Source organism: Coregonus clupeaformis, chromosome 4, assembly GCF_020615455.1.
Source record: "Coregonus clupeaformis isolate EN_2021a chromosome 4, ASM2061545v1, whole genome shotgun sequence".
Classification (NCBI taxonomy): Eukaryota; Metazoa; Chordata; class Actinopteri; order Salmoniformes; family Salmonidae; genus Coregonus; species Coregonus clupeaformis.
This window is the reverse complement of record NC_059195.1, coordinates 22,767,150-22,791,572: the sequence shown is the minus strand read 5'-3', so window position 1 is coordinate 22,791,572 and position 24,423 is coordinate 22,767,150. Positions and strand designations below refer to the sequence as shown.

The window sequence follows — 24,423 nt, the reverse complement described above, 5'->3', positions numbered from 1 at the left end:
TAATGAGGGAAATAAGTATTTGACCCCCTCAAATTTGAAAGATTTTTGACTCCCAGGTGTCTTTTTATACAGGTAATGAGCTGAGATTAGGAGCACACTCTTAAAGGGAGTGGAGCCCCCTCGGCCTGGGGCTCCATGCAAGATCTCACCTCGTGGAGTTGCAATGATCATGAGAACGGTGAGGAATCAGCCCAGAACTACACGGGAGGATCTTGTCAATGATCTCAAGGCAGCTGGGACCATAGTCACCAAGAAAACAATTGGTAACACACTACGCCGTGAAAGACAGAAATCCTGCAGCACCCGCAAGGTCCCCCTGCTCAAGAAAGCACATTTACAGGCCCGTCTGAAGTTTGCCAATTAACATCTGAATGATTCAGAGGAGAACTGCGTGAATGTGTTGTGGTCAGATGAGACCAAAATCGAGCTCTTTGGCATCATCTCAACTCGCCGTGTTTGGAGGAGGAGGAATGCTGCCTATGACCCCAAGAACACCATCCCCACCGTCAAACATGGAGGTGGAAACATTATGCTTTGGGGGTGTTTTTCTGCTAAGGGGACAGGACAACTTCACAGCATCAAAGGGACGATGGACGGGGCTTTGTACCATCAAATCTTGGGTGAGAACCTCCTTCCCTCGGCCAGGGCATTGAAAATGGGTTGTGGATTAGTATTCCAGCATGACAATGACCCAAAACACACGGCCAAGGCAACAAAGGAGTGGCTCAAGAAGAAGCACATTAAGGTCCTGGAGTGGCATAGCCAGTCTCCAGACCTTAATCCCATAGAAAATCTGTGGAGGGAGCTGAAGGTTTGAGTTGCCAAACGTCAGGCTCGAAACCTTAATGACTTGGAGAAGATCTGCAAAGAGGAGTGGGACAAAATCCCTCCTGAGATGTGTGCAAACCTGGTGGCCAACTACAAGAAACGTCTGACCTCTGTGATTGCCAACAAGGGTTTTGCCACCAAGTACTAAGTCATGTTTTGCAGAGGGGTCAAATACTTATTTCCCTCATTAAAATGCAAATCAATTTATAACATTTTTGACATGCGTTTTTCTGGATTTTGTTGTTGTTATTCTGTCTCTCACTGTTCAAATAAACCTACCTTTAAAATTATAGACTGATCATTTCTTTGTCAGTGGGCAAACGTACAAAATCAGCAGGGGATCAAATACTTTTTCCCCTCACTGTGTGTATATATATATACAGACCTGTCGCCAGACCTCAGTCTTAAGGGGGGCATATGAAATGCATGGGAGGGCAGGGCACAATTATTATTAGCCTACAGTACGTATATTTAATAATAAATTCCCTCAAGTGGGGGGGGCACAAGCATTTTGGGGGGCGGGCTCGGCCCCCTATGGCCCGCCCATAGCGACGGGTGTGTATGTGTGTATATATATATATATATGTGTGTGTGTGTGTGTGTGTGTATAAAATCAACTATATGTAGGCTACTGAGCTTGTCTGATGCGTTAAGCACTGCGATTAAAAATTAAGACACACAAATTACTAAAGAATATAGCCTAACCAGAAGAAAAAAAACTGTTCCCGACCTGAAAAAACCCTCCTCCTCCCGCAGCCCACTGCTGCTGGCCTTTGCAGATTCTGCCATTATGCTTCTGAAGTTGCTGGTAATAGGCTACACCAGCGATCGGCACCCGTTTCCATTTGGAGTGCCAAGTTATCATACCATTTCTACTGATCTGCATGCCAGTTATGGTTTTCATATGCACATTTTCGTGGAAAAATTTAATTTATAATAAAGTCTTCATATCTTAAAATCAATGTCATGTCAAAAATCTAAATTATATCTAAATTGCCATTGCCAATATGTAGAAATAGCCTACATAAAGCCAACAAATAAATAAAAACATTGCAGCCCGCAGGTAGAAAATATCCTGATTTAAAATAAATATCCTATAAATGACATTGGCTACGCATGGCCTGTCTGCAAGGAACTTGAAACATTCTATCAACTATTAACTTGGTACGGCCCAAAGCTCGTGCTAGCGAACTTGCAACACGTATAAAATATTCTGGGCCCTCAGTTTCTTACACCAGTGAGCTCCGGACAGACCGACACAGCTGTAGGCTATTTGCGCAAGGGATAAGAAGTAATCAGGTAGGCCTATTTTATGATGTTTCCACCTGATCAGAGCATGACCCCCCCAATCCCCCCCCACCCCTCTTTCATGCTGAGTGGTTATTGAAAGAGAGAGACCTAGAAAGATTTTTCAAATAGGCTACATCGAGGAACTATTGTCATTCTCAATGGATGTAAAAACAGACTTTGTTTACTTGCTGGTTGAGGCGATGAAAAAATTACTTTGAGAAGCTCCACAGTGATGGTCAGTTAAGACAATCAGAAATAGTATCAGATCCCCAAATGGGCACACACACCTACATTTGCGTGCAGGCCAGGTAGCCTAGGCCTACTTCTATGCATGATCAGGTGTATGTCCTTACTCAAGATTGACAGGAGCGCTCCAAACAAAAGACAATTAATACATTAAATGGAATGAAATAAACCACCACTTTTTTTTCACAAGTGTGAAAACGGTAAGACTGTAATAAGAATATATTGAATGCATGAACAGAAATTACCGTAACCAAACAAACATTGTAGATTAGAAATGATGGTAATTAACAGTAATGTACTACTGGTGATACTGGTGTGCCATCCCCACGGCCTCCGCAATGGAAAAGTCCACTCAGACAGGCGTGAATCAGACAGGTGTGCAATAAATTATTTTTATATATTTGCCACTGCTCAACAAAAAAATTCTTGGTCGACCAACAGCCTATCGACAAAACAATCAACCAGTTGACTAAATGGGGTCAGCCCTAGTAAAATTGTCTGTGTAAATTGTTAAAAGTCGTCCTTGTGCATAGAGTTGTGTGATTTGTTAAACTTTGAAATCAATAGGTTTTGTTTGGCATACATTTTTTGTGAGTCTCAGTGCATTCCTTTACCGTGGAATTGCTACGTACTGGCTGGGTCTTAGATAGCTCTAATGTTGTTAAATAACTACACTCACTGACAGGGAAGTATGTTAACCTTCACCTTCTCTGCTGGATAGATCACACACACACATCATTGTCATCATCATCATAATCAAGACTGGTGAATGGTGTGCGTTAGAACTAGAGGTTACAGTTCAGACAGATACCTACCTATGAGCAGTTGTTATGACCGGCTAATCTTCCCTGCTACATTGTGTTCCTCAAGGTGAAAGGTATTGGCCTTTCCTACCTGTGTGTTACTATGGGAGTAGTGTCAAGAGCTATGACAGATATAATATCCTGTAAGAAGAGCAGAAATATTCCTCCAGACTAGAGGGGCATGTATCACTGGAGTAGCTCATAAAGGATTTGAACTGAGGCAGAATCTCAAGATGGGGACCTCTGATTTAAGTAGGCTAGTCTCTTAGCTGTACGTGGGAAGGCAGAGATGAACGTTTTAACTTTGCATGGTGAGAACTAAACAGTTATTACTAGCCGGCTACCACCCGGTTAGGACCCTGCACGGGCATGAATTTAAAGCCCGAGCCCTACCCATGCCTGCGATGTTCAGGCCCTACCCAAATCAAATAAAATGTTATTTGTCACATGCGCCGAATACAACATGTGTAGACCTTACCGTGAAATGCTTACTTACCCTTAACCAACAATGCAGTTTTAAGAAAAATAAGAGTTAAGAAAAGATTTACTAAATAAACCAAAGTTGTAAAAAAATTAACACAATAAAATAACAATAACGAGGCTGTATATACAGGGGGTACCGGTACCTAGTCAATGTGCGGGGGTACAGGTTAGTCGAGGTAATATGTACATGTACAGTTGAAGTCGGAAGTTTACATACACTTAGGTTGGAGTCATTAAAACTTGTTTTTCAAACACTCCACAAATACCTTGTTAACAAACTATAGTTTTGGAAAGTCGGTTAAGACATCTACTTTGTGCATGACAAGTAATTTTTCCAACAATTGTTTACAGACTGATTATTTCACTTATAATTCACTGTATCACTTCCAGTGGGTCAGAAGTTTACATACACTAAGTTGACAGTGCCTTTTAAACAGCTTGAAAAATTCCAGAAAATGATGTCATGGCTTTAGAAGCTTCTGATAGGCTAATTGACATCATTTGAGTCAATTGGAGGTGTACCTGTGGATGTATTTCAAGGCCTACCTTCAAACTCAGTGCCTCTTTGCTTGACATCATGGGAAAATCAAAAGAAATCAGCCAAGACCTCAGAAAAAAAATTGTAGACCTCCACAAGTCTGGTTCATCCTTGGGAGCTATTTCCAAACACCTGAAGGTACCACATTCATCTGTACAAACAATAGTATGCAAGTATAAACACCATGGGACCACGCAGCCGTCATACCGCTCAGGAAGGAGATGCGTTCTGTCTCCTAGAAATGAACGTACTTTGGTGCGAAAAGTGCAAATCAATCCCAGAACAACAGCAAAGGACCTTGTGAAGATGCTGGAGGAAACAGGTACAAAAGTATCTATATCCACAGTAAAACGAGTCCTATATCGACATAACCTGAAAGGCCGCTCAGCAAGGAAGAAGCCACTGCTCCAAAACCGCCATAAAAAAGCCAGACTACGGTTTGCAACTGCACATGGGGACAAAGATCGTACTTTTTGGAGAAATGTCCTCTGGTCTGATGAAACAAAAATAGAACTGTTTGGCCATAATGACCATCGTTATGTTTGGAGGAAAAAGGGGGTTGATTGCAAGCCAAAGAACACCATCCCAACCGTGAAGCACGGGGGTGGCAGCATCATGCTGTGGGGGTGCTTTGCTGCAGGAGGGACTGGTGCACTTCACAAAATAGATGGCATCATGAGGAAGGAAAATTATGTGGATATATTGAAGCAAGACATCAGTCAGGAAGTTAAAGCTTGGTCGCAAATGGGTCTTCCAAATGGACAATGACCCCAAGCATACTTCCAAAGTTGTGCCAAAATGGCTTAAGGACAACAAAGTCAAGGTATTGGAGTGGCCATCACAAAGCCCTGACCTCAATCCTATAGAACATTTGTGGACAGAACTGAAAAAGCGTGTGGGAGCAAGGAGGGGAGGGGGTGTGAAATTCAAAGTTGTGCTTTATATTCATTGGCTATGTTATACTTCATTTTGAAAGATAAATATTGATACATTGCTAGCTCAAACACTTTCAATCTGCAAAAATGACATTCATTACTGGGTGATGGTGATTTCAGATAAAAAGTTGGGGTCGAAAAAGCAAACATTGCCCCCCTTATCTGATAGGGTGGTGGTAGATGCCTAGTGTCCCTTATGTCTCAGCTCAGGTGCCTACATACAGTGGGGAAAAAAAGTATTTAGTCAGCCACCAATTGTGCAAGTTCTCCCACTTAAAAAGATGAGAGAGGACTGTAATTTTCATAATAGGTACACGTCAACTATGACAGAGAAATTGAGGAAAAAAAATCTTGAAAATCACATTGTAGGATTTGTAATGAATTTATTTGCAAATTATGGTGGAAAATAAGTATTTGGTCACCTACAAAAAAGCAAGATTTCTGGCTCTCACAGACCTGTAACAAGTTCTTTAAGAGGCTCCTCTGTCCTCCACTCGTTACCTGTATTAATGGCACTTGTTTGAACTTGTTATCAGTATAAAAGACACCTGTCCACAACCTCAAACAGTCACACTCCAAACTCCACTATGGCCAAGACCAAAGAGCTGTCAAAGGACACCAGAAACAAAATTGTAGACCTGCACCAGGCTGGGAAGACTGAATCTGCAATAGGTAAGCAGCTTGGTTTGAAGAAATCAACTCTGGGAGCAATTATTAGGAAATGGAAGACATACAAGACCACTGATAATCTCCCTCGATCTGGGGCTCCACGCAAGATCTCACCCCGTGGGGTCAAAATGATCACAAGAACGGTGAGCAAAAATCCCAGAACCACACGGGGGACCTAGTGAATGACCTGCAGAGAGCTGGGACCAAAGTAACAAAGCCTACCATCAGTAACACACTACGCCGCCAGGGACTCAAATCCTGCAGTGCCAGACGTGTCCCCCTGCTTAAGTCAGTACATGTCCAGGCCCGTCTGAAGTTTGCTAGAGTGCATTTGGATGATCCAGAAGAGGATTGGGAGAATGTCATATGGTCAGATGAAACCAAAATAGAACTTTTTGGTAAAAACTCAACTCGTCGTGTTTGGAGGACTGCTGCTCTGACTGTGGGAAGACTTTCGGAGATCCAGCGACACTCAAAATGCACCAAAGAATCCATACAAGAGAGAAACCATACCGCTGCTCACAGTGTGGGGAGACAGAATGCTGAGTTGCATCCAAAGAACACCATACCTACTGTGAAGCATGGGGGTGGAAACATCATGCTTTGGGGCTGTTTTTCTGCAAAGGGACCAGGACGACTGATCCATGTAAAGGAAAGAATGAATGGGGCCATGTATCGTGAGATTTTGAGTGAAAACCTCCTTCCATCAGCAAGGGCATTGAAGATGAAACGTGGCTGGGTCTTTCAGCATGACAATGATCCCAAACACACCGCCCGGGCAACGAAGGAGTGGCTTCGTAAGAAGCATTTCAAGGTCCTGGAGTGGCCTAGCCAGTCTCCAGATCTCAACCCCATAGACAATCTTTGGAGGGAGTTGAAAGTAAGCTTAATCTTGACATCTAGCCGCTTAGCTAGCAAGTTAGCAAACCAAATGCAAAGCTGGAGCCCTGAGCTGTATATAATTTATTTGTCAAATCGTATATTTCTTATAGTTATACTTAACGTATAGTTATAAGCAGTGGCGTAGCACGCACCCCCGCTGCCCCCAGGTATTGAAAGTCATACCATCTTATTTTGAAATACCCCAGTATACATTATAAACGATATATTGCCCAAGCCTAGTCATACAGTCTCATTATTCTACAGTGGAGTTCAGATAATAGTTAGGTAATAGTAACTAGATGGTTCATCCTACATCAATGTCTGTCCCTTGAAATGTCTGTCCCATCACCAAGTTACGTTACCCTCTTCCTGTCTCTCCTCTCTTCTTCATTCCTCTCTCTCTCTGTCTCTCCCTCTCGCTCTCATTGTAGAGGGACCTCTTTCTCTCCTTTAACCTCTCTGAATGGGAAGACTTGACAGACCGTGTTAAAGGCTTGTATTGTTTATGTGTATTGTTTTATGTTCCTTTTAGTTCATAAAAAACTTGCCCCTTTCCTTTCTCCCTTTGTAGTGAACTAAGTCTTAATTCTCTCTCTTCTGTCAATTTGAATTTCTTTCCTAACACTCTTTTTATATTGTGTGTGTGTGTGTGTGTGTGCGCGCTCCTCAGCATGGCTTAGTCAGGCTATAGCTGTCTGAAACCTGACATCTGACTGCTTCCCACCAAATCCCTCTGGATCACAGCTCAGACACACTCCTAACCAACAGCCTTTACACAATACCACTACTTACTCTATCCCTTTCACTCTCTCTCTCTCTCTCTCTTTATCTCGCGCTTTCTCGCCTCACTCTCGTTATTTTTCACTTTATTTTTCTTGCTCTCTCTTTCTCTTACGCTCATTCCCTCTCTCTCTCTTGTCTCTACCTCAGTGTTTTCTAAATGGTAGGGAGAACAAGAGGGAATTATACTATAATGCATTGAATGACACTTGAGAAACACTCACATACACACACAGTTGATGCCACCACCAACAACAGGGTTAAGCCACCTGGGCTTCTCTGTCTGTCTCTATATCCACAGAGTCAGACCCTATCATAGTTGTGTAACATTATTCTCTACTTAACTTCTACTCAAAAGATGTTTAACTGATGTTGGCTTTAGAAAGTAAAGAGGATCACATGGACTTTACTGGCAGAGACCATACACACAACAGCATGAATAGAAATCATACTCTATCATTTGTATTTATTAAGGATCTCCATTAGTTCCTGCCAAGGCAGCAGCTACTCTTCCTGGGGTCCAGCAACATAAAGGCAGTTATATTCAATGTAAAATATTACATAACATTACATTTAATAACGCTTTTCACAACACATTAAGTGTGTGCCCTTAGGCCACTACTCTACTACTACGCTACTCACACACACACACACACACACACACACACACACACACACACACAGACACTTCGATAGCCCTAACCTACCATAGATCTACCATAACCCAGTTTATAACTGCCCTTTATATTGATAGACTAATCCTATACTCTATGTGTCAGAGAGGGATTCAGTTGGAAGAGTTTAACAACAGTGACCGAATGACTGCAGTATCACGGATCCACACACAGACACACATGCATAATAACATGCTCATGCCGTTTATACATTTTTTTTTACCACTCACACACATATTGAAACAAGCTCTCTTCCACACATACACAGAGGGTCATCCTTTCCCTAGGGGTTGTGAGGTAATGAGAGTATGTGAGTGATGTTGTTGATGTTATTATTATTATTATGTTGGTCACACTTGTGTGCATTTGAGGGTGTGTATGCACACGTGTGTGTGTGTGTGTGTGTGTTGTAAAACTGCTGACATTTACAGAATGAGACCCAGAGTGATGGATGCACTCTGAAGTAAGTGAGGAGTACTGACTGCAAATCATCTTCACTACACACACACACACACATATACATACATACATACATACATACATACATACATATGCACACATACGCGCACACACACAAACACGTACATACACACACTTCTTACTGGCTCTGTTCTGTCGTTCTCTGAGTCTGTATCCTGTGAGGTCAGCTCAGGGTCAGGGGTCATTACAAAGGTCATCGGGAGGTTAAAGTGGGTTTTGGTTCAGCCTGTCAAACATATGTCCGGTCCCACACTACTACCTTTACATTTAGACATACACACACACAGCTGCACACCACCTCTCCTTTCTCTCTCTCTACTCACTCTCTCTCCTCCCTTCCTGTCTCCTATGTGAAGGAGGAGAAAGAGTATAATTCCAACTGATAAGAGTTATACTGCATCAACTGGACCTGAGTCTGTGTGCAGCTGAACTCCATTCAGACCTCTAATGGCTGGCTCTGTACGCAGCTGCACTCTATTCAACCCCAGAGTGGTGGGCTTTCTGTACAGCTGAACCCCATTCAGACACAGAATGGTGGCTTCTATGCACAGTCAGTCTCAGAGTCTCAATGATACAGAGTTCCTGCCTCTCAATCGGTTTAGGACTCTCCTTTTCCATCTCCTTCTCTCCCTCCTTCGTTCATTCCTTCCCTCTCTCTCTGATTTCCTCTCCACAGACCAATTTTGAAAGTTGGGCTAATCGTGTGTGAATGTGAAATGAGAGGCATCTTCATTTTGAAGATATTTACACGAGAGCTTCTCTCAATGAGTCCTCATCTCCTCCGCTTTCACAGTTCTTCACTAAACACACACTCACACACACGGTTTACAGTTTCACTTTTCTCTCTGGGTCTGTGTGTGAACTCACACTCTTATCTGTCTGTGTATCACTCAGTCATCTTTGTTTTTGTCTTCAGACTTCAGCCTACTCATGAATAAGAGATATAACGCTACTTGTGTTTTTTCCAAAGACCATTCTATCCTTATTGTTATGCTGATGTTTCTCTCTCGCCCTTTCTTTTCTCTGTTGTTTTTCTGTCGAAGTGGTCTAGAGTTGACATTTAGCGTGTAACTCCAGCAGACCTCACAATCAGACAGTAAGCGAGGGACGGAGGGAGAGAGTGACTGAGACAGAGAGGGGGTGAGACGTGCCTGTAAAGGTAGACTGCATCAGAAAAGGAAGGAGGACACAGCATTTGTCTTATGAAGCTGCTCCACAAATGTTTTCAGCCCCCTCACTCTCTTTCTGCCATTCACTCCCTGCTGGACATGACCTGTAAGATCCCAGAGAGATATCAGAAACATTGTCTGTTTTCTGTGTGTCTCAATAAAGCATTATAAGAGTTACAGGTTGATCATTCACTCATGAAATCAGGCTGACCGCATCAGTCTTTCTCTGTCTCTCTCTCTGTGCTTCGTCCTTGAGTAGCCGCGACGTCAGAGCACATCAGCCTGGTTTCAGATGCATGAGCTGGGCTAAGGAGGAATTTACAGTGTGTGTTTTCAGTGGCTAACACCGTTGCTAATTACCGATCAAACAACTGTTAAATCTAAATGTCTTTCATGTGCCTTCAGCCGTGGAAACCTCTGAATGTTTCCTTTCGCTAAGCTGTTGCCCCAGGAGCTCTGCCAGGAGTTATGCTGTGTGTTTATATTTTTTATTTATTGCATGATAAATGTCCCTGTTATGCTCAGAGACGTCTGCAGTACCCTCTGTCTCACTAGCTCTCTCTTGCTGTCACACACACACACAAATGTAGACTTCACTATCCCTCTTCCACTGAAGATTCAGGTGTTTCCGTCTCTGCTCCGTGACAACTTCAAAAAGGAGCAATCCTATACACTAATCCCCATCTTCCTCTCTTTCTCCCTCTCCCTCTCTCTGATCCTTTCTCTCTTTCACACACACTCATACCCCCCCCCCCTTCCTTCCTCTCTCCTGTAGGCTATATCAACTTCCCTTTTCTCTTGGAGGGGAAGTTGTGGAGTCATTGTTTATTCATTAGCTGTAACTGTATGCTATTGGGTTTCACTCCTTTAGAGAGAAGGTGCTGCCTTGTTTCTAAGGGAACTCCAGCAGAGAATAAAGACCTTGAACAAATGCATTACACTACTTCTCATATACAGTGATGTGTTCCTGTGTGCCTGATCGTGCACCTGTGAGTGTGTATGTGCGCCAGTGTGTGAGCTTGCTTTATTGGAATGGATTTTGTCATCCATAAGAAATTACAGGCAGCCAGGTCAAAATGATTACACCTTACTCAGCGTTATTGCTATCTACGTACGTGTGTGTGTGTGTGTGTGTGTGTGTGTGTGTGTGTGTGTGTGTGTGTGTGTGTGTGTGTGTGTGTGTGTGTGTGTGTGACTAAACACAGAGCGCTATAGCAGATGGTGATCAGATTAAAGCTGCTTAGCTTCAGAGGGGTGATGTACAGAGAAAAACTGCCCAGAGATGATAAAACACACACACAGGCTGGAGAGCTGTTCATCTATATATAACCACTAGTTTTGACTGCCGCTTGGTGATGACACTTGTGTGTGTTTAGTAGAATATTCCCAATGCTCAATGGGAAGTATGTGTGTGAATACATTTTCTCTGTCTCCTGGTTAAAAGCTGCTCCGCTGGTGAATTCAGCTCTCAGCTCTCCCTCAGTTCACTAACAGTTCAGACAGATGGGGGTAGAGAGAGAGTCATGGGGAGGCGTAGCGAGAGAGACCCCTTATTTTCCCTTTCCTACTTCAACTATTTGCACATTGTTACATTGTAGATAGCCAATAATATAACATTTTAAATGTCTATATTATTTTAAAACTTTTGTGAGTGTAATGTAAATCTGATTTATTATTATTATTATTATTATTTCCCCATTTTGTTTTGTCAATTTCACTTGCTTTGGCAATGTAAACATACAGTTGAAGTCAGAAGTTTACATACACTTAGGTTGGAGTCATTAAAACTTGTTTTTCAACCACTCCACAAATGTCTTGTTAATTTTGGCAAGTCGGTTAGGACATCTATTTTGTGCATGACACAAGTCATTTTTCCAACAATTGTTTACAGACAGATTATTTCACTTATAATTCACAATTCCAAGTTTACATGCACTAAGTTGACTGTGCCTTTAAACAGCTTGGAAAATTCCAGAAAATTATGTCATGGCTTTAGAAGCTTCTGATAGGCTAATTTACATAATTTGAGTCAATTGGAGGTGTACCTGTGGATGTATTTGAAGGCCTACCTTCAAACTCAGTGCCTCTTTGCTTGACATCATGAGAAAATCAAAATAAATCAGCCATGACCTCAGAAAAAAGATTGTAGACCTCCACAACTCTGGTTCATCCTTGGGAGCAATTTCCAAACGCCTGAAGGTACCACGTTCATCTGTACAAACAATAGTACGCAAGTATAAACACCATGGGACCACGCAGCCGTCATACCGCTCAGGAAGGAGACGCATTCTGTCTCCTAGAGATGAACGTACTTTGGTGCGAAAAGTGCAAATCAATCCCAGAACAACAGCAAAGGACCTTGTGAAGATGCTGGAGGAAACGGGTACAAAAGTATCTATATCCACAGTAAAACAAGTCCTATATCGACATAACCTGAAAGGCCGCTCAGCAAGGAAGAAGCCACTGCTCCAAAACCGCCATAAAAAAGACAGACTACGGTTTGCAACTGCACATGGGGACAAAGATCGTACTTTTTGGAGAAATGTCCTCTGGTCTGATGAAACAAAAATAGAACTGTTTGGCCATAATGACCATTGTTATGTTTGGAGGAAAAAGGGGGTTGCTTGCAAGCCGAAGAACACCATCCCAACCGTGAAGCACGGAGGTGGCAGCATCATGCTGGGGGGGTGCTTTGCTGCAGGAGGGACTGGTGCACTTCACAAAATAGATGGCATCATGAGGAAGGAAAATTATGTGGATATATTGAAGCAATATCTTAAGACATCAGTCAGGAAGTTAAAGCTTGGTCGCAAATGGGTCTTCCAAATGTACAATGACCCCAAGCATTCTTCCAAAGTTGTGGCAAAATGGCTTAAGGACAACAAAGCCCTGACCACAATCCTACAGAAGATTTGTGGGCAGAACTGAAAAAGCGTGTGCGAACAAGGAGGCCTACAAACCTGACTCAGTTACACCAGCTCTGTCAGGAGGAATGGGCCAAAATTCACCCAACTTATTGTGGGAAGCTTGTGGAAGGCTACCCAAAACGTTTGACCCAAGTTAAATAATTTTTAAAGGCAATGCTACCAAATTCTACTTGAGTGTATGTAAACGTCTGACCCACTGGGAATGTGATGAAAGAAATAAAAGCTGAAATGAATCATTCTCTCTACTATTATTCTGACATTTCACATTCTTAAAATAAAGTGGTGATCCTAACTGACCTAAGACAGGGAATTTTTACTAGGATTAAATGTCAGGAATTGTGGAAAACTGAGTTTAAATGTATTTGGCTAAGGTGTATGTAAACTTCCGACTTCAACTGTATGTTTCCCATGCCAACAAAGCCCATTGAATTGAATTTAATTGAGATGGGGAGAGGAGGGGGAGAGAGAGATGGGGAGGGGTAGAGAAAGATGGGGAGGGGTAGAGAGAGGGGGAGTCAGACAAGGCGGAGAAAGGGAGGGAATATGAAAGGAGAGAGACAGCAATGCACTCAAACTGTCCCACAAACATTCACATGCATGCACAAACGCACACACCCACCCATACACAGACACACACACACACACAGTCTCTTTCTTTTCTCTGAGGATGTGTGTGAACTGGGTCATCTTTAATCAGATGCTGTCTAGCCTACACACACCTGAGGCAGGAGAGGCTCTGCTTTCCAAGGAGTGTGTGTGTGTCTGTGTGTGTCTCTCTGTGTGTGTGTGTGCCTTCTGCTCTGTGCCAACTGCCAAGCTACTGTGAGATGTCTGCGAGGGCAGCGGAAACGTTATATTTACTGAACACCTTTCACTGACTCAGGGTCAACTCCATCTGTCTTAAGGTTACTGGTGTGGGTTACTACATTTTCCTCATCCTAGAATGATTCAATATAAGAACTGACTGGAGTTGAGATGGAACTGACCTCAACTCTCTTAGCTAAACTAGAGCGCTTGGGTTGTGTGTGTTTTATATAGTGTAATCATATTTAGCCTCAATGTCTTGCTTTGGGATACTGCAGATACATTAAGGAACAATTGAATGAAAACATTAGTCTGTTAGAAAACTATACTTGTACTAATGTCGTTCCATTTGATTCCAATCACTTTTTGACCGCAACCCTTCAAACGCAACCGTTTATCTTTTCCAGTGTTGAAGGTTTTGTTGAAATCAAAAGGGGTCTGGTTAAAAAGTTATTACAATTACAGGGAACAACCCACTATTTGTATTTATTGTGTATTAAATAATGAGATGTTAAGGTGGTCTGTCCTATGTATAAAGGTATGAGATGTTAAGGTGTGTGTGTTCTTTCCTGTGCAGGGGTCCGTTCAGTGTGGTGAGGAGATGTATCAACAGAGACACAGGACAGCAGTTTGCCGTGAAGATCGTAGACGTGGCCCAGTTTACCTCTAGCCCTGGACTCAGCACAGAGGGTAAGAAAACACACACACACACTATATATCACTCTTTCTCGGTTGTGTGTGTGGATGCTGATGGTTATAGTGACAAATATACACACTATCAGCTGGTTGTAAGGTGATGTGGGAGGCCTTTGTGTGTGTGTGTGTGTGTGTCCTCCCAATGTCCTCACTCTGAGTCGGTACTCCAAATAACCCTTTACCCCTGCCCCTGAGGTAAAAACTATCACACAAGACATTTTGGTACTTTAGTTTGCTTTTGGAAAAACAATCACAAAGAGGTCAGTGAGTCATGAAATTGTCTGCACAAAGCACCAGACGCACTGCACAGACTTCAAATCTAATTTTATGTGTCACATGCTTCGTAAACAACCGGTGTAGACTAACAGGGAAATGCTTAATTACGGGCCCTTCCCAACAATGCAGAGAGAAAGAAAATAGAGAAATAATAAGTGATAACCCATAATAATAAAAGTAATAATAAATACACAATGAGTAACGACAACTTGGCTGTGTACATGGGATACCAGTACCGAGTCGATGTGCTGGGGTACGAGGTAATTGAGGTAGATATGTACATATAACTAGGAATAAAGTGACTAGGCAACAGGATAGATAATAAAACGTAGCAGCAACGTATGTGATGAGTAAAAAATGTTAAATGCACATAGTCCGGTAGCTATTTGGTTAACTATTTAACTAACTATTTAGCAGTCTTATGGCTTGGGGTAGAAGCTGTTCAGGGTCCTGTTGGTTCCAGACATGGTGCATCGGTACCGCGTACCGCTTGCCGTGCGGTAGCAAGTGGAACAGTCTGACTTGGGTGGCTGGAGTCTTTTACCATTTTTAAGGCCTTCCTCTGACACCGCTAGGATAGAAGTCCTGGATGGCGGAGAACTCGGGTCCCAGGATCCAGTTTCAGCGGGAGGTGTTCAGTCCCAGAGTCCTTAGTTTAGTGATGAACTTGGAGGGCACTATGATGTGGAACGCTGAGCTGTAGCCAATGAACAGCATTCTCACATAGGTGTTCCTCATGTCCAGGTGGTAGAGGGCAGTGTGGAGTTCAATAGAGATTGCGTCATCTGTGGATCTGTTGGGGCGGTATGCGAATTGGAGTGAGTCCAGGCTGTCTGGGATGATGGCGTTGATGTGAGCCAGGACCAGCCTTTCAAAGCATTTCATGGCTACAGGTGTGAGTGCTACGGGGCGATAGTCATTTAGACAGGTTACCTTGGTGTTCTTGGGCACAGGGACTATGGTGGTCTGCTTGAAACATGTAGGTATTACAGACTGGGTCAGGGAGAGGTTAAAAATGGAATACCTGATGGTCAAATGCCGACCCTTCTACCTCCCGAGGGAGTTTTTAGCTGTTATCCTGACTGTGGTATACATTCTACCTCAAGACAATACATATAACAAGCTGGCAATTAACTAACTGTACAAGGCTATAAACAAGCAGGAAAACTTACATCCGGAGGCTGCTTTTCTTGTCGCCTTTTCTTGTTCCTCGTCATTAAGACACTTGATGCCCAACTTCCATCAACATCAGCAACAACAGCTAATCATGGCTACCCGGACTATTTGCACTGCCCCCCCACCCCATATTTTTGCGCTGCTGCTACTCTGTTAATTATTTATGCATAGTCACTTTAACTCTACCCACATGTACATATTACTTAAACTACAGTGAGGGAAAAAAGTATTTGATCCCCTGCTGATTTTGTACATTTGCCCACTGACAAAGAAATGTTCAGTCTATCATTTTAATGGTAGGTTTATTTGAACAGTGAGAGACAGAATAACAACAAAAAAATCCAGAAAAACCATGTCAAAAATGTTATAAATTGATTTGCATTTTAATGAGGGAAATAAGTATTTGACCCCCTCTCAATCAGAAAGATTTCTGGCTCCCAGGTGTCTTTTATACAGGTAATGAGCTGAGATTAGGAGCACACTCTTAAAGGGAGTGCTCCTAATCTCAGCTTGTTACCTGTATAAAAGACACCTGTCCACAGAAGCAATCAATCAATCAGATTCCAAACTCTCCACCATGGCCAAGACCAAAGAGCTCTCCAAGGATATCAGGGACAAGATTGTAGACCTACACAAGGCTGGAATGGGCTACAAGACCATCGCCAGGCAGCTTGGTGAGAAGGTGACAACAGTTGGTGCGATTATTCGCAAATGGAAGAAACACAAAAGAACTGTCAATCTCCCTCGGCCTGGGGCTCCATGCAAGATCTCACCTCGTGGAGTTGCAATGATCATGAGAACGGTGAGGAATCAGCCCAGAATTACACGGGAGGATCTTGTCAATGATCTCAAGGCAGCTGGGACCATAGTCACCAAGAAAACAATTGGTAATACACTACGCCGTGAAGGACTGAAATCCTGCAGCGCCCGCAAGGTCCCCCTGCTCAAGAAAGCACATATACAGGCCCGTCTGAAGTTTGCCAGTGAACATCTGAATGATTCAGAGGAGAACTGGATAAAATTGTTGTGGTCAGATGAAACCAAAATCGAGCTCTCTGGCATCATCTCAACTCGCCGTGTTTGGAGGAGGAGGAATGCTGCCTATGACCCCAATAACACCATCCCCACCATCAAACATGGAGGTGGAAACATTATGCTTTGGGGGTGTTTTTCTGTTAAGGGGACAGGACAACTTCACCGCATCAAAGGGACAATGGACGGGGCCGTGTACAGTCAAATCTTGGGGGAGAACCGCCTTCCCTCAGCCAGGGCATTGAAAATGGGTCATTTACATTTACATTTTACATTTTAGTCATTTAGCAGACGCTCTTATCCAGAGGGACTTACAGTTAGTGAGTGCATACATTATATTTTTTCATACTGGCCCCCCGTGGGAATCGAACCCACAACCCTGGCGTTGCAAACGCCGTGCTCTACCAACATCCCTGCCGGCCATTCCCTCCCCTACCCTGGACGACGCTGGGCCAATTGTGCGCCGCCCCATGGGTCTCCCGGTCGCAGCCGGCTACGACAGAGCCTGGATTCGAACCAGGATCTCTAGTGGCACAGCTAGCACTGCGATGCACAGTGCCTTAGACCACTGCGCCACTCGGGTCATGGATGGGTATTCCAGCATGACAATGACCCAAAACACACGGCCAAGGCAAAAAAGGAGTGGCTCAAGAAGAAGCACATTAAGGTCCTAGAGTGGCCTAGCCAGTCTCCAGACCTTAATCCCATAGAAAATCTGTGGAGGGAGCTGAAGGTTCGAGTTGCCAAACATCAGCCTCGAAACTTTAATGACTTGAAGATCTGAATCCCTCCTGAAATGTGTGCAAACCTGGTGGCCAACTACAAGAAACGTCTGACCTCTGTGATTGCCAACAAGCGTTTTGCCACCAAGTACTAAGTCATGTTTTGCAGAGGGGTCAAATACTTATTTCCCTCATTAAAATGTAAATCAATTCATAACATTTTTTACATGCGTTTTTCTGGATTTTGTTGTTGTTATTCTATCTCTCACTGTTCAAATAAACCTACCATTAAAATTATAGACTGATCATGTCTTTGTCTGTGGGCAACCGTACAAAATCACAGGGGATCAAATACTTTTTTCCCTCACTGTACCTCAACTAGCCGGTGCCCCCGCACATTGACTCTGCACCGGTACCCCCCTGTATATATAGCCTCCCTACTGTTATTTTATTTTACTTCTGCTCTTTTTTTTCTCAACACTTTTTTGTTGTTGTTTTATTTTACTTTTTTATTAAAAATAAATGCACTGTTGGTTAAGGGCTGTAAGTAAGCATTTCACTGTAATGTCTGCACCTGTTGTATTCAGCGCATGTGGCCAATAAAATTTGATTTGATTTGATGTCTCCTTCGCCACTAGGGATGATAAAGTCCTAGACCACTGTTACTCTACCCACAATCAAGCATACAAGGCCCTCCCTCGCCCGCCATTCGGCCAATCAGGTCATGATTCCGTACTGCTGCTTTCTGTTTAAAAGCAGAAGCTCAAACAGGAAGTACCCGTGACTCGCTCTGTTGAGAAATCTACATCGGAATCAGAGATTATGCTACAGGACTGCTTTGCTAGCGCTGATTGGAATATGTTCCAAGACTCCGCCGATAACATCAACGAGCTAACCACCGTCACAGGCTTCATAAGGAAATGCATCAGCGACATTGTCCCCACAGTGAAGGTTCGCTGCTTCCCCAATCAAAAGCCCTGGATTAACACGAGGTTAGCATCTAAACTAAAGGACAGGGCTACTACACACAGGGCCATGGCAGACAACCCTGAGGCTACGGCTGAGGACAGGAACAAGTACAAGAAGTGCCGCTACGACCTCCGCAGACTCAGCAAACGAGCAAAAGGACAATATAGGAATAAGGTGGAATCATACTACACAGGCTCTGACGCCCGCCTCATGTGGCAGGGGCTACAGTCCATTACGGATTACATAGGAAGACCCAGCTGTGATCTGCTCAACAATGCCTCTCTACCAGACGAACTCAATGCATTTTATGCACGCTTCAACAATAACAACACTGTACCGTGCGTGAGGGCCCCCACCACCCAGAGGACTGGGTGATCTCGCTCTCCGAGGCGGACGTGAGTGATCTCGCTCTCCGAGGCGGACGTGAGTAAGGTCTTTTAATTAGGTCAACACTCGTAAGGCCGCAAGGCCAGACGGTATTCCAGGGTGCGTTCTCAGAGCATGTGCAGATCAGCTGCCAGGCATATTCAGAGTAATTTTCAACCTCTCCTTGTCCAAGTCTGTAATCCCCACATGTCTTAAGATGACTACCATCATTCCTGTTCCCAAGAACTCTAAGGCTTCATGCCACAATGACTACTGCCCTGTAGCACTCACATCTGTAATCATGAAGTGCTTTGAAAGGCTGGTTATGGTATACATCAATGCCATCATCCCAGACACCCTAGACCCACTCCAATTTGCATACTGCCCCAACACGACTCCAACACCATCATCAAGTTTGCTGACGATGCGGCGGTGGTAAGCCTGATCAGTGACCTTTTTAGTGTGGTGCTGGGACAGCAACCTCTCCCTCAACGGCAGTAAGACCAAGGAGCTGATCGTGGACTACAGGAAACTGGGGGCCGAGCACGCCCCCATCCACATCGACAGGCCAGAGTAGGAGTGGGTCAAGAGCTTCAAGTTCCTCTGTGTCCAAATCACTTAGGACATAAAATGGTCCACTCACGCGCACAGTCGTGAAAAAGGCACGACAGAGCCTCTTCCCCCTCAGGAAGTTGAAAAGGTTTGGCATGGGCCCTCAAATCCTAAAAAAGTTATACAGCTGCACCATTGAGAGAATCTTGACTGGCTGCATCACTGCTTGATATGGCAACCGCCCTCGATCGCATGGCACTACAGAGGGTGGTGCGGACAGCCCAGTACATCACTGGGGCCGAGCTCCCTGACATCCAGGACCTCTACATATATTGTTAGACTGCAGGCTGACCTCTGTTGTCAGGTGAACAGTGTTTCCTCCGACACATTGGTGCGGCTGGCTTCCGGGTTAAGTGGGCGGGTGTTAAGAAGCGCGGTTAGGCGGGTCATGTTTCGGAGGACGTGTGACTCGACCTTCGCCTCCCGAGCCCATTGGGGAGTTGCAGCGATGAGACAAGATCGAAATTGGGTAGAAAAAGGGGGGTAAAATATAAAAAATATAAAAATAAGACTCCAGCCACTCAAACCATAGACTGTTCTCTCTGCTTCCGCACGGCAAGCGGTACTAGTGCATCAAGTCTGACACCAACAGGCTCCTGAACAGCTTCTATCCCCAAGCCATACGACTGCTAAATAGCTAACAGAATGGCTACATGGACTATCTGAGTTGACCCTTGTTTTTGTTGTTGTTTTTTTCCACTGTCTCTATGCACGGTCACTCACACACACTGACACTCCAACACACACATAACATGCACACACATTTATTCTGACTCAACACACATGCACACACACACTCACATACAATCATCATTTACACTGCTGCTACTCTGTTTATCATACAGTGCATTCGGAAAGTATTCAGACCCCTTGACTTTTTCCACATTCTGTTACATTACAGCCTTATTCTAAAATGGATTAAAAAAATACAAATATCATCATCAATCTACACACAATATCCCATAATGACGAAGCGAAAACAGGTTTTTAGAAATTTACATAAGTATTCAGACACTTTGCTATGAGACTCTAAATTGAGCTCAGGTACATCCTGTTTCCATTGATCATCCTTGAGATGTATTTACAACTTGATTGGAGTCCACCTGTGGTAAATTCAATTGATTGGACATGATTTGGAAAGGCACACACCTGTCTATATAAGGTCCCACAGTTGACAATGCATGTCAGAGCAAAAACCAAGTCATTAGGTCGAAGGAATTGTCAGTAGAGCTCCGAGACCGGATTGTGTCGAGGCACAGATCTGGGGAAGGGTACCAAAAAATGTCTGCAGCATTGAAGGTCCCCAAGAACACAGTAGCCACCATCATTCTTAAATGGAAGAAGTTTGGAACCACCAAGACTCTTCCTAGAGCTGGCCGCTCGGCCAAACTGAGCAATCGGGGGAGAAGGGCCTTGGTCAGGGAGGTGACTTGGTCGGGTTCTTGGTCACTTTGACAGAGCTCCAGAGTTCCTCTGTGGAGATGGGAGAACCTTCCAGAAGAACAACCATCTCTGCAGCACTCCACCAATCAGGCCTTTATGGTAGAGTGGCCAGACGGAAGCCACTCCTCAGTAAAAGGCCCATGACAGCCCGCTTGTAGTTTGCCAAAAGGCACCTAAGGGACTCAGACCATGAGAAACAAGATTCTCTGGTCTGATGAAACCAAGATTGAACTCTTTGGCCTGAATGCCAAGCGTCACGTCTGGAGGAAACCTGGCACCATCCCTACAGTGAAGCATGGTGGTGGCAGCATAGGGCGGCAGGTAGCTTAGTGGGTAAGAGCGTTGTGCCAGTAACCGAAAGGTCGCTGGTTCTAATCCCCGAGCCGACTAGGTGAAAAATCTGTCGATGTGCCCTTAAGCAAGGCACTTAACCCTAATTGCTCCTGTAAGTCGCTCTGGATAAGAGCGTCTGCTAAATGACTAAAATGTAAATGTAAATGTAAATGTAATGCTGTGGGGATGTTTGTCAGCGGCAGGGACTGGGAGACTAGTCAGGATCGAGGGAAAGATGAACGGCGCAAAGTACAGAGAGATCATTGATGAAAACCTCCTCCAGAGCGCTCAGGACCTCAGACTTGGGCGAAGGTTCACCTTCCATCAGGACAACGAACCTAAGCACACAGCCAAGACAACGCAGGAGTGGCTTCAGGACAAGTCTCTGAATTTCCTTGAGTGGCCCAGCCAGAGCCCGGACTTGAACCCGATCGAACATCTCTGGAGAGACCTGAAAATAGCTGTGCAGTGACGCTCCCCATCCAACCTGACAGAGCTTGAGAGGATCTGCAGAGAAGAATGGGAGAAACTCCCCAAATACAGATGTGCCAAGCTTATAGCGTCATACCCAAGAAGGCTCAAGGCTGTAAATGCTGCTAAAGGTGCTTCAATAAAGTACTGAGTAAAGGGTCTGAATACATATGTAAATGTGATATTTAAGTTTTTTATTTGTAATGAATGTGCAAACATTTCAAATAAAAAATGAAACATTATTTGTCATTAAGGGGTATTGTGTGTAGATTGATTGAGGATTTAAAAATTTTTTTTGAATAAGGCTGTAAAGTAACAAAATGTGGAAAAAGTCAAGGGGTCTGAATACTTTCCGAATGCACTGTAGAAGACAGGTAGGGTGAGTGTAGACCGCAGTACGTCCTATGCAATGAGCTGTTAGCTAATGAGAGCATGAAACCGTCCTAAATGAAAAGGCATCTGGACACCAAGCATCCAAGCCACAAAGATAAGACCGCTGACTTTTTAAAAAGAAAATGTCAATATCTGGAGGCCTCACAAGATTCATTGAAGAACGTATGCACGGTACAATAAAAGGCATCATACCTTTTAGCCCAACGCATTGCTAAGTGCAAAAAAGCCCACACCAGCACAGAGGATCTCATACTCCCTGCTGCGATTGATATGTGTACTGAAATCTTGGGAGAGTCAGCCACCAACAAACTTAAAACCATACCCCTATCCAATGACACCATGAGGAGGAGAATCCAGGACATGTCTGAGGACAATAACATGCCAGACATCAGAGCGCATCAGTGCAAATGGCCATTACGTACTGCAGCTTGATGAATCCACAGATGTGGCTAACCATGTAATTTTAATGGTCTATGTCAGACGCGTCTGGGATAATAACTTTGAGGAGCAGTTCCTTTTTAGTGCTGATTTGCCCTCCACCACCAGAGGCTGTCTTTAACACAATGGATATGTACCTGGGCTCCATGGGACTGGCCTGGGATGGGTGCGTCAGTGTGACCACTGATGGGGCAGCTGCCATGACGGGAAAGCACTCCGCAGTAGTAAAGCGAATCCTAGAGAGAGCACCGAGTGCGACGTGGAACCACTGCATCCTACACAGGGAGGCATTGGCTGCAAAGGACATGGTGCCTGAGCTCCACGCCACTCTCCAGGATGTGATCAAGTGTGTCAACTATATCAAAAAGAGTTCCATGAAAAGCAGGTGTTTCCAGGCCTTCTGCAGGGATATGGGGAGCGAGCACCAGCAGGTGCTTTATCACGCAGAGGTCCGCTGGCTTTCCAGGGGTAAAGTGTTGGGTACCTTTTTATGAGCTTTGAGCAGAGATTATTTATGAAAACAAGTCACCTATGGCCAAACATTTCGATTGTGAGGAATGGCTCGCGCTAGTTGCCTACCTGGTGGATATTTTTGATCATCTCAATTCGCTCAATATGTCAATGCAAGGGAGGGGGCACAATCTATTTGAACAGAGGGACAAAGTGGATGCCTTCAAGATGAAGCTCAAATCATGTTTCTAACGGGAGGATTGACATGTTTCCCAATGCTGATTTCGAGATTCAGAATCTGATCAACTGTTAAAAAGCACCTTGTCAAGCTGCAGGGAAAGTTTTGCGACTACTTTCCGGAGGAGAACAGGAGACAATACGACTGGATACGGGACCCCTTTCGAGTGGAGATGGGAAGTGTCACGTTGCCAAGCAACGAAGAGGATCTGCTGGTGGAGCTGTGATTTGATCACGGACTGAGCATGCGCTTCTCGGAAATGACAGTGCCACAGTTCTGGTGCAGCGTAGTGGGAGAGTATCCTGCTCTCGCGTGTCATGTAATCAGAATCATGCTACCATTCAGCACTACCTATCTGTGTGAAAGTGGCTTCTCTGCTATGGCCGTGCTGGAAACTAAAAGCAGAAACAAACTGGACAGCCAGCATGACCTCCGAGTTGCCATGTCAACCATCACCCCAGACCTCAATAAACGTATCAAACTGAAGAAACACTCCCAGCTTTCCCACTGATGGGCCACAAACACGCACACACAATAAATGAACAGGTTCATGAGTTATTGTTAACTATGTCAGTTGTGATTGTTAATTAATTCTGACATTCATATGACATTTTATTGAACTGGTTAACTTACACCTTTAAAAAAACTTTTCACGGTTGTGAAACTATTCACATGGTAATTGATGATTAAGAATTCCTAATGATTGTTGTTTTTTCTATTTTAAACGGTGGTATGTGTTACTGTTACTAACATTATTGGACTGGTTTTGATGTCATGTTCTGAGTCTGATCATTTATTACACCCTACCCCTGAACTGGTCGCCTAATTAAATGGCTTATTCTCTTGAATTGATAATAAATGTTTTCTCAGTTAATATGGCTGTGTAATGACTTTCATTAATACCATAATAGTAGCCAATTGAGGCAGAGTCTATTTTGCAAGTGAAGCCTGCCCAAGAAGGGAGCTGCAATACAACATTACAAAATGTAATCATCAACAGTCCATAATAGTGGTTTGTGACTAAATTGTAATTGTCAAATTTGAGTCCCCAGTTAAAACCAGTTGAGAACCACTGGTCTACAGCTTATCACTGGAGACTTTTATCTCCCTCACTAACTTTAAGCATCAGTTGTCAGAGCAACTTACCGATCACTGCACCTGTACACAGCCCATCTGAAATTAGCCCACCCAACTACCTCATCCCCATATTGTTATTTATTTTGCTCATTTGCACCCCAGTATCTCTATTTGCATATCATTCCAGTGTTAATACTAATTGTAATTATTTTGCACTATGGCC

The 24,423-nt window shown here is 43.9% G+C and overlaps 1 protein-coding gene across 17 annotated transcripts in view; it reads left to right on the top strand.

Annotated features, from left to right (window-relative positions):
- The window catches only part of caska (calcium/calmodulin-dependent serine protein kinase a), a 171,666-nt gene that overhangs the window by 52,804 nt on the left and 94,439 nt on the right, over nt 1-24,423 (top strand). For all 17 annotated transcript variants that reach the window (XM_041868412.2, XM_041868396.2, XM_041868371.2 and 14 more), the window contains exon 2: nt 14,086-14,198. In XM_041868412.2, the coding sequence (XP_041724346.1) occupies nt 14,086-14,198 (113 nt within the window). The remainder of the gene's footprint in view (nt 1-14,085; nt 14,199-24,423) is intronic.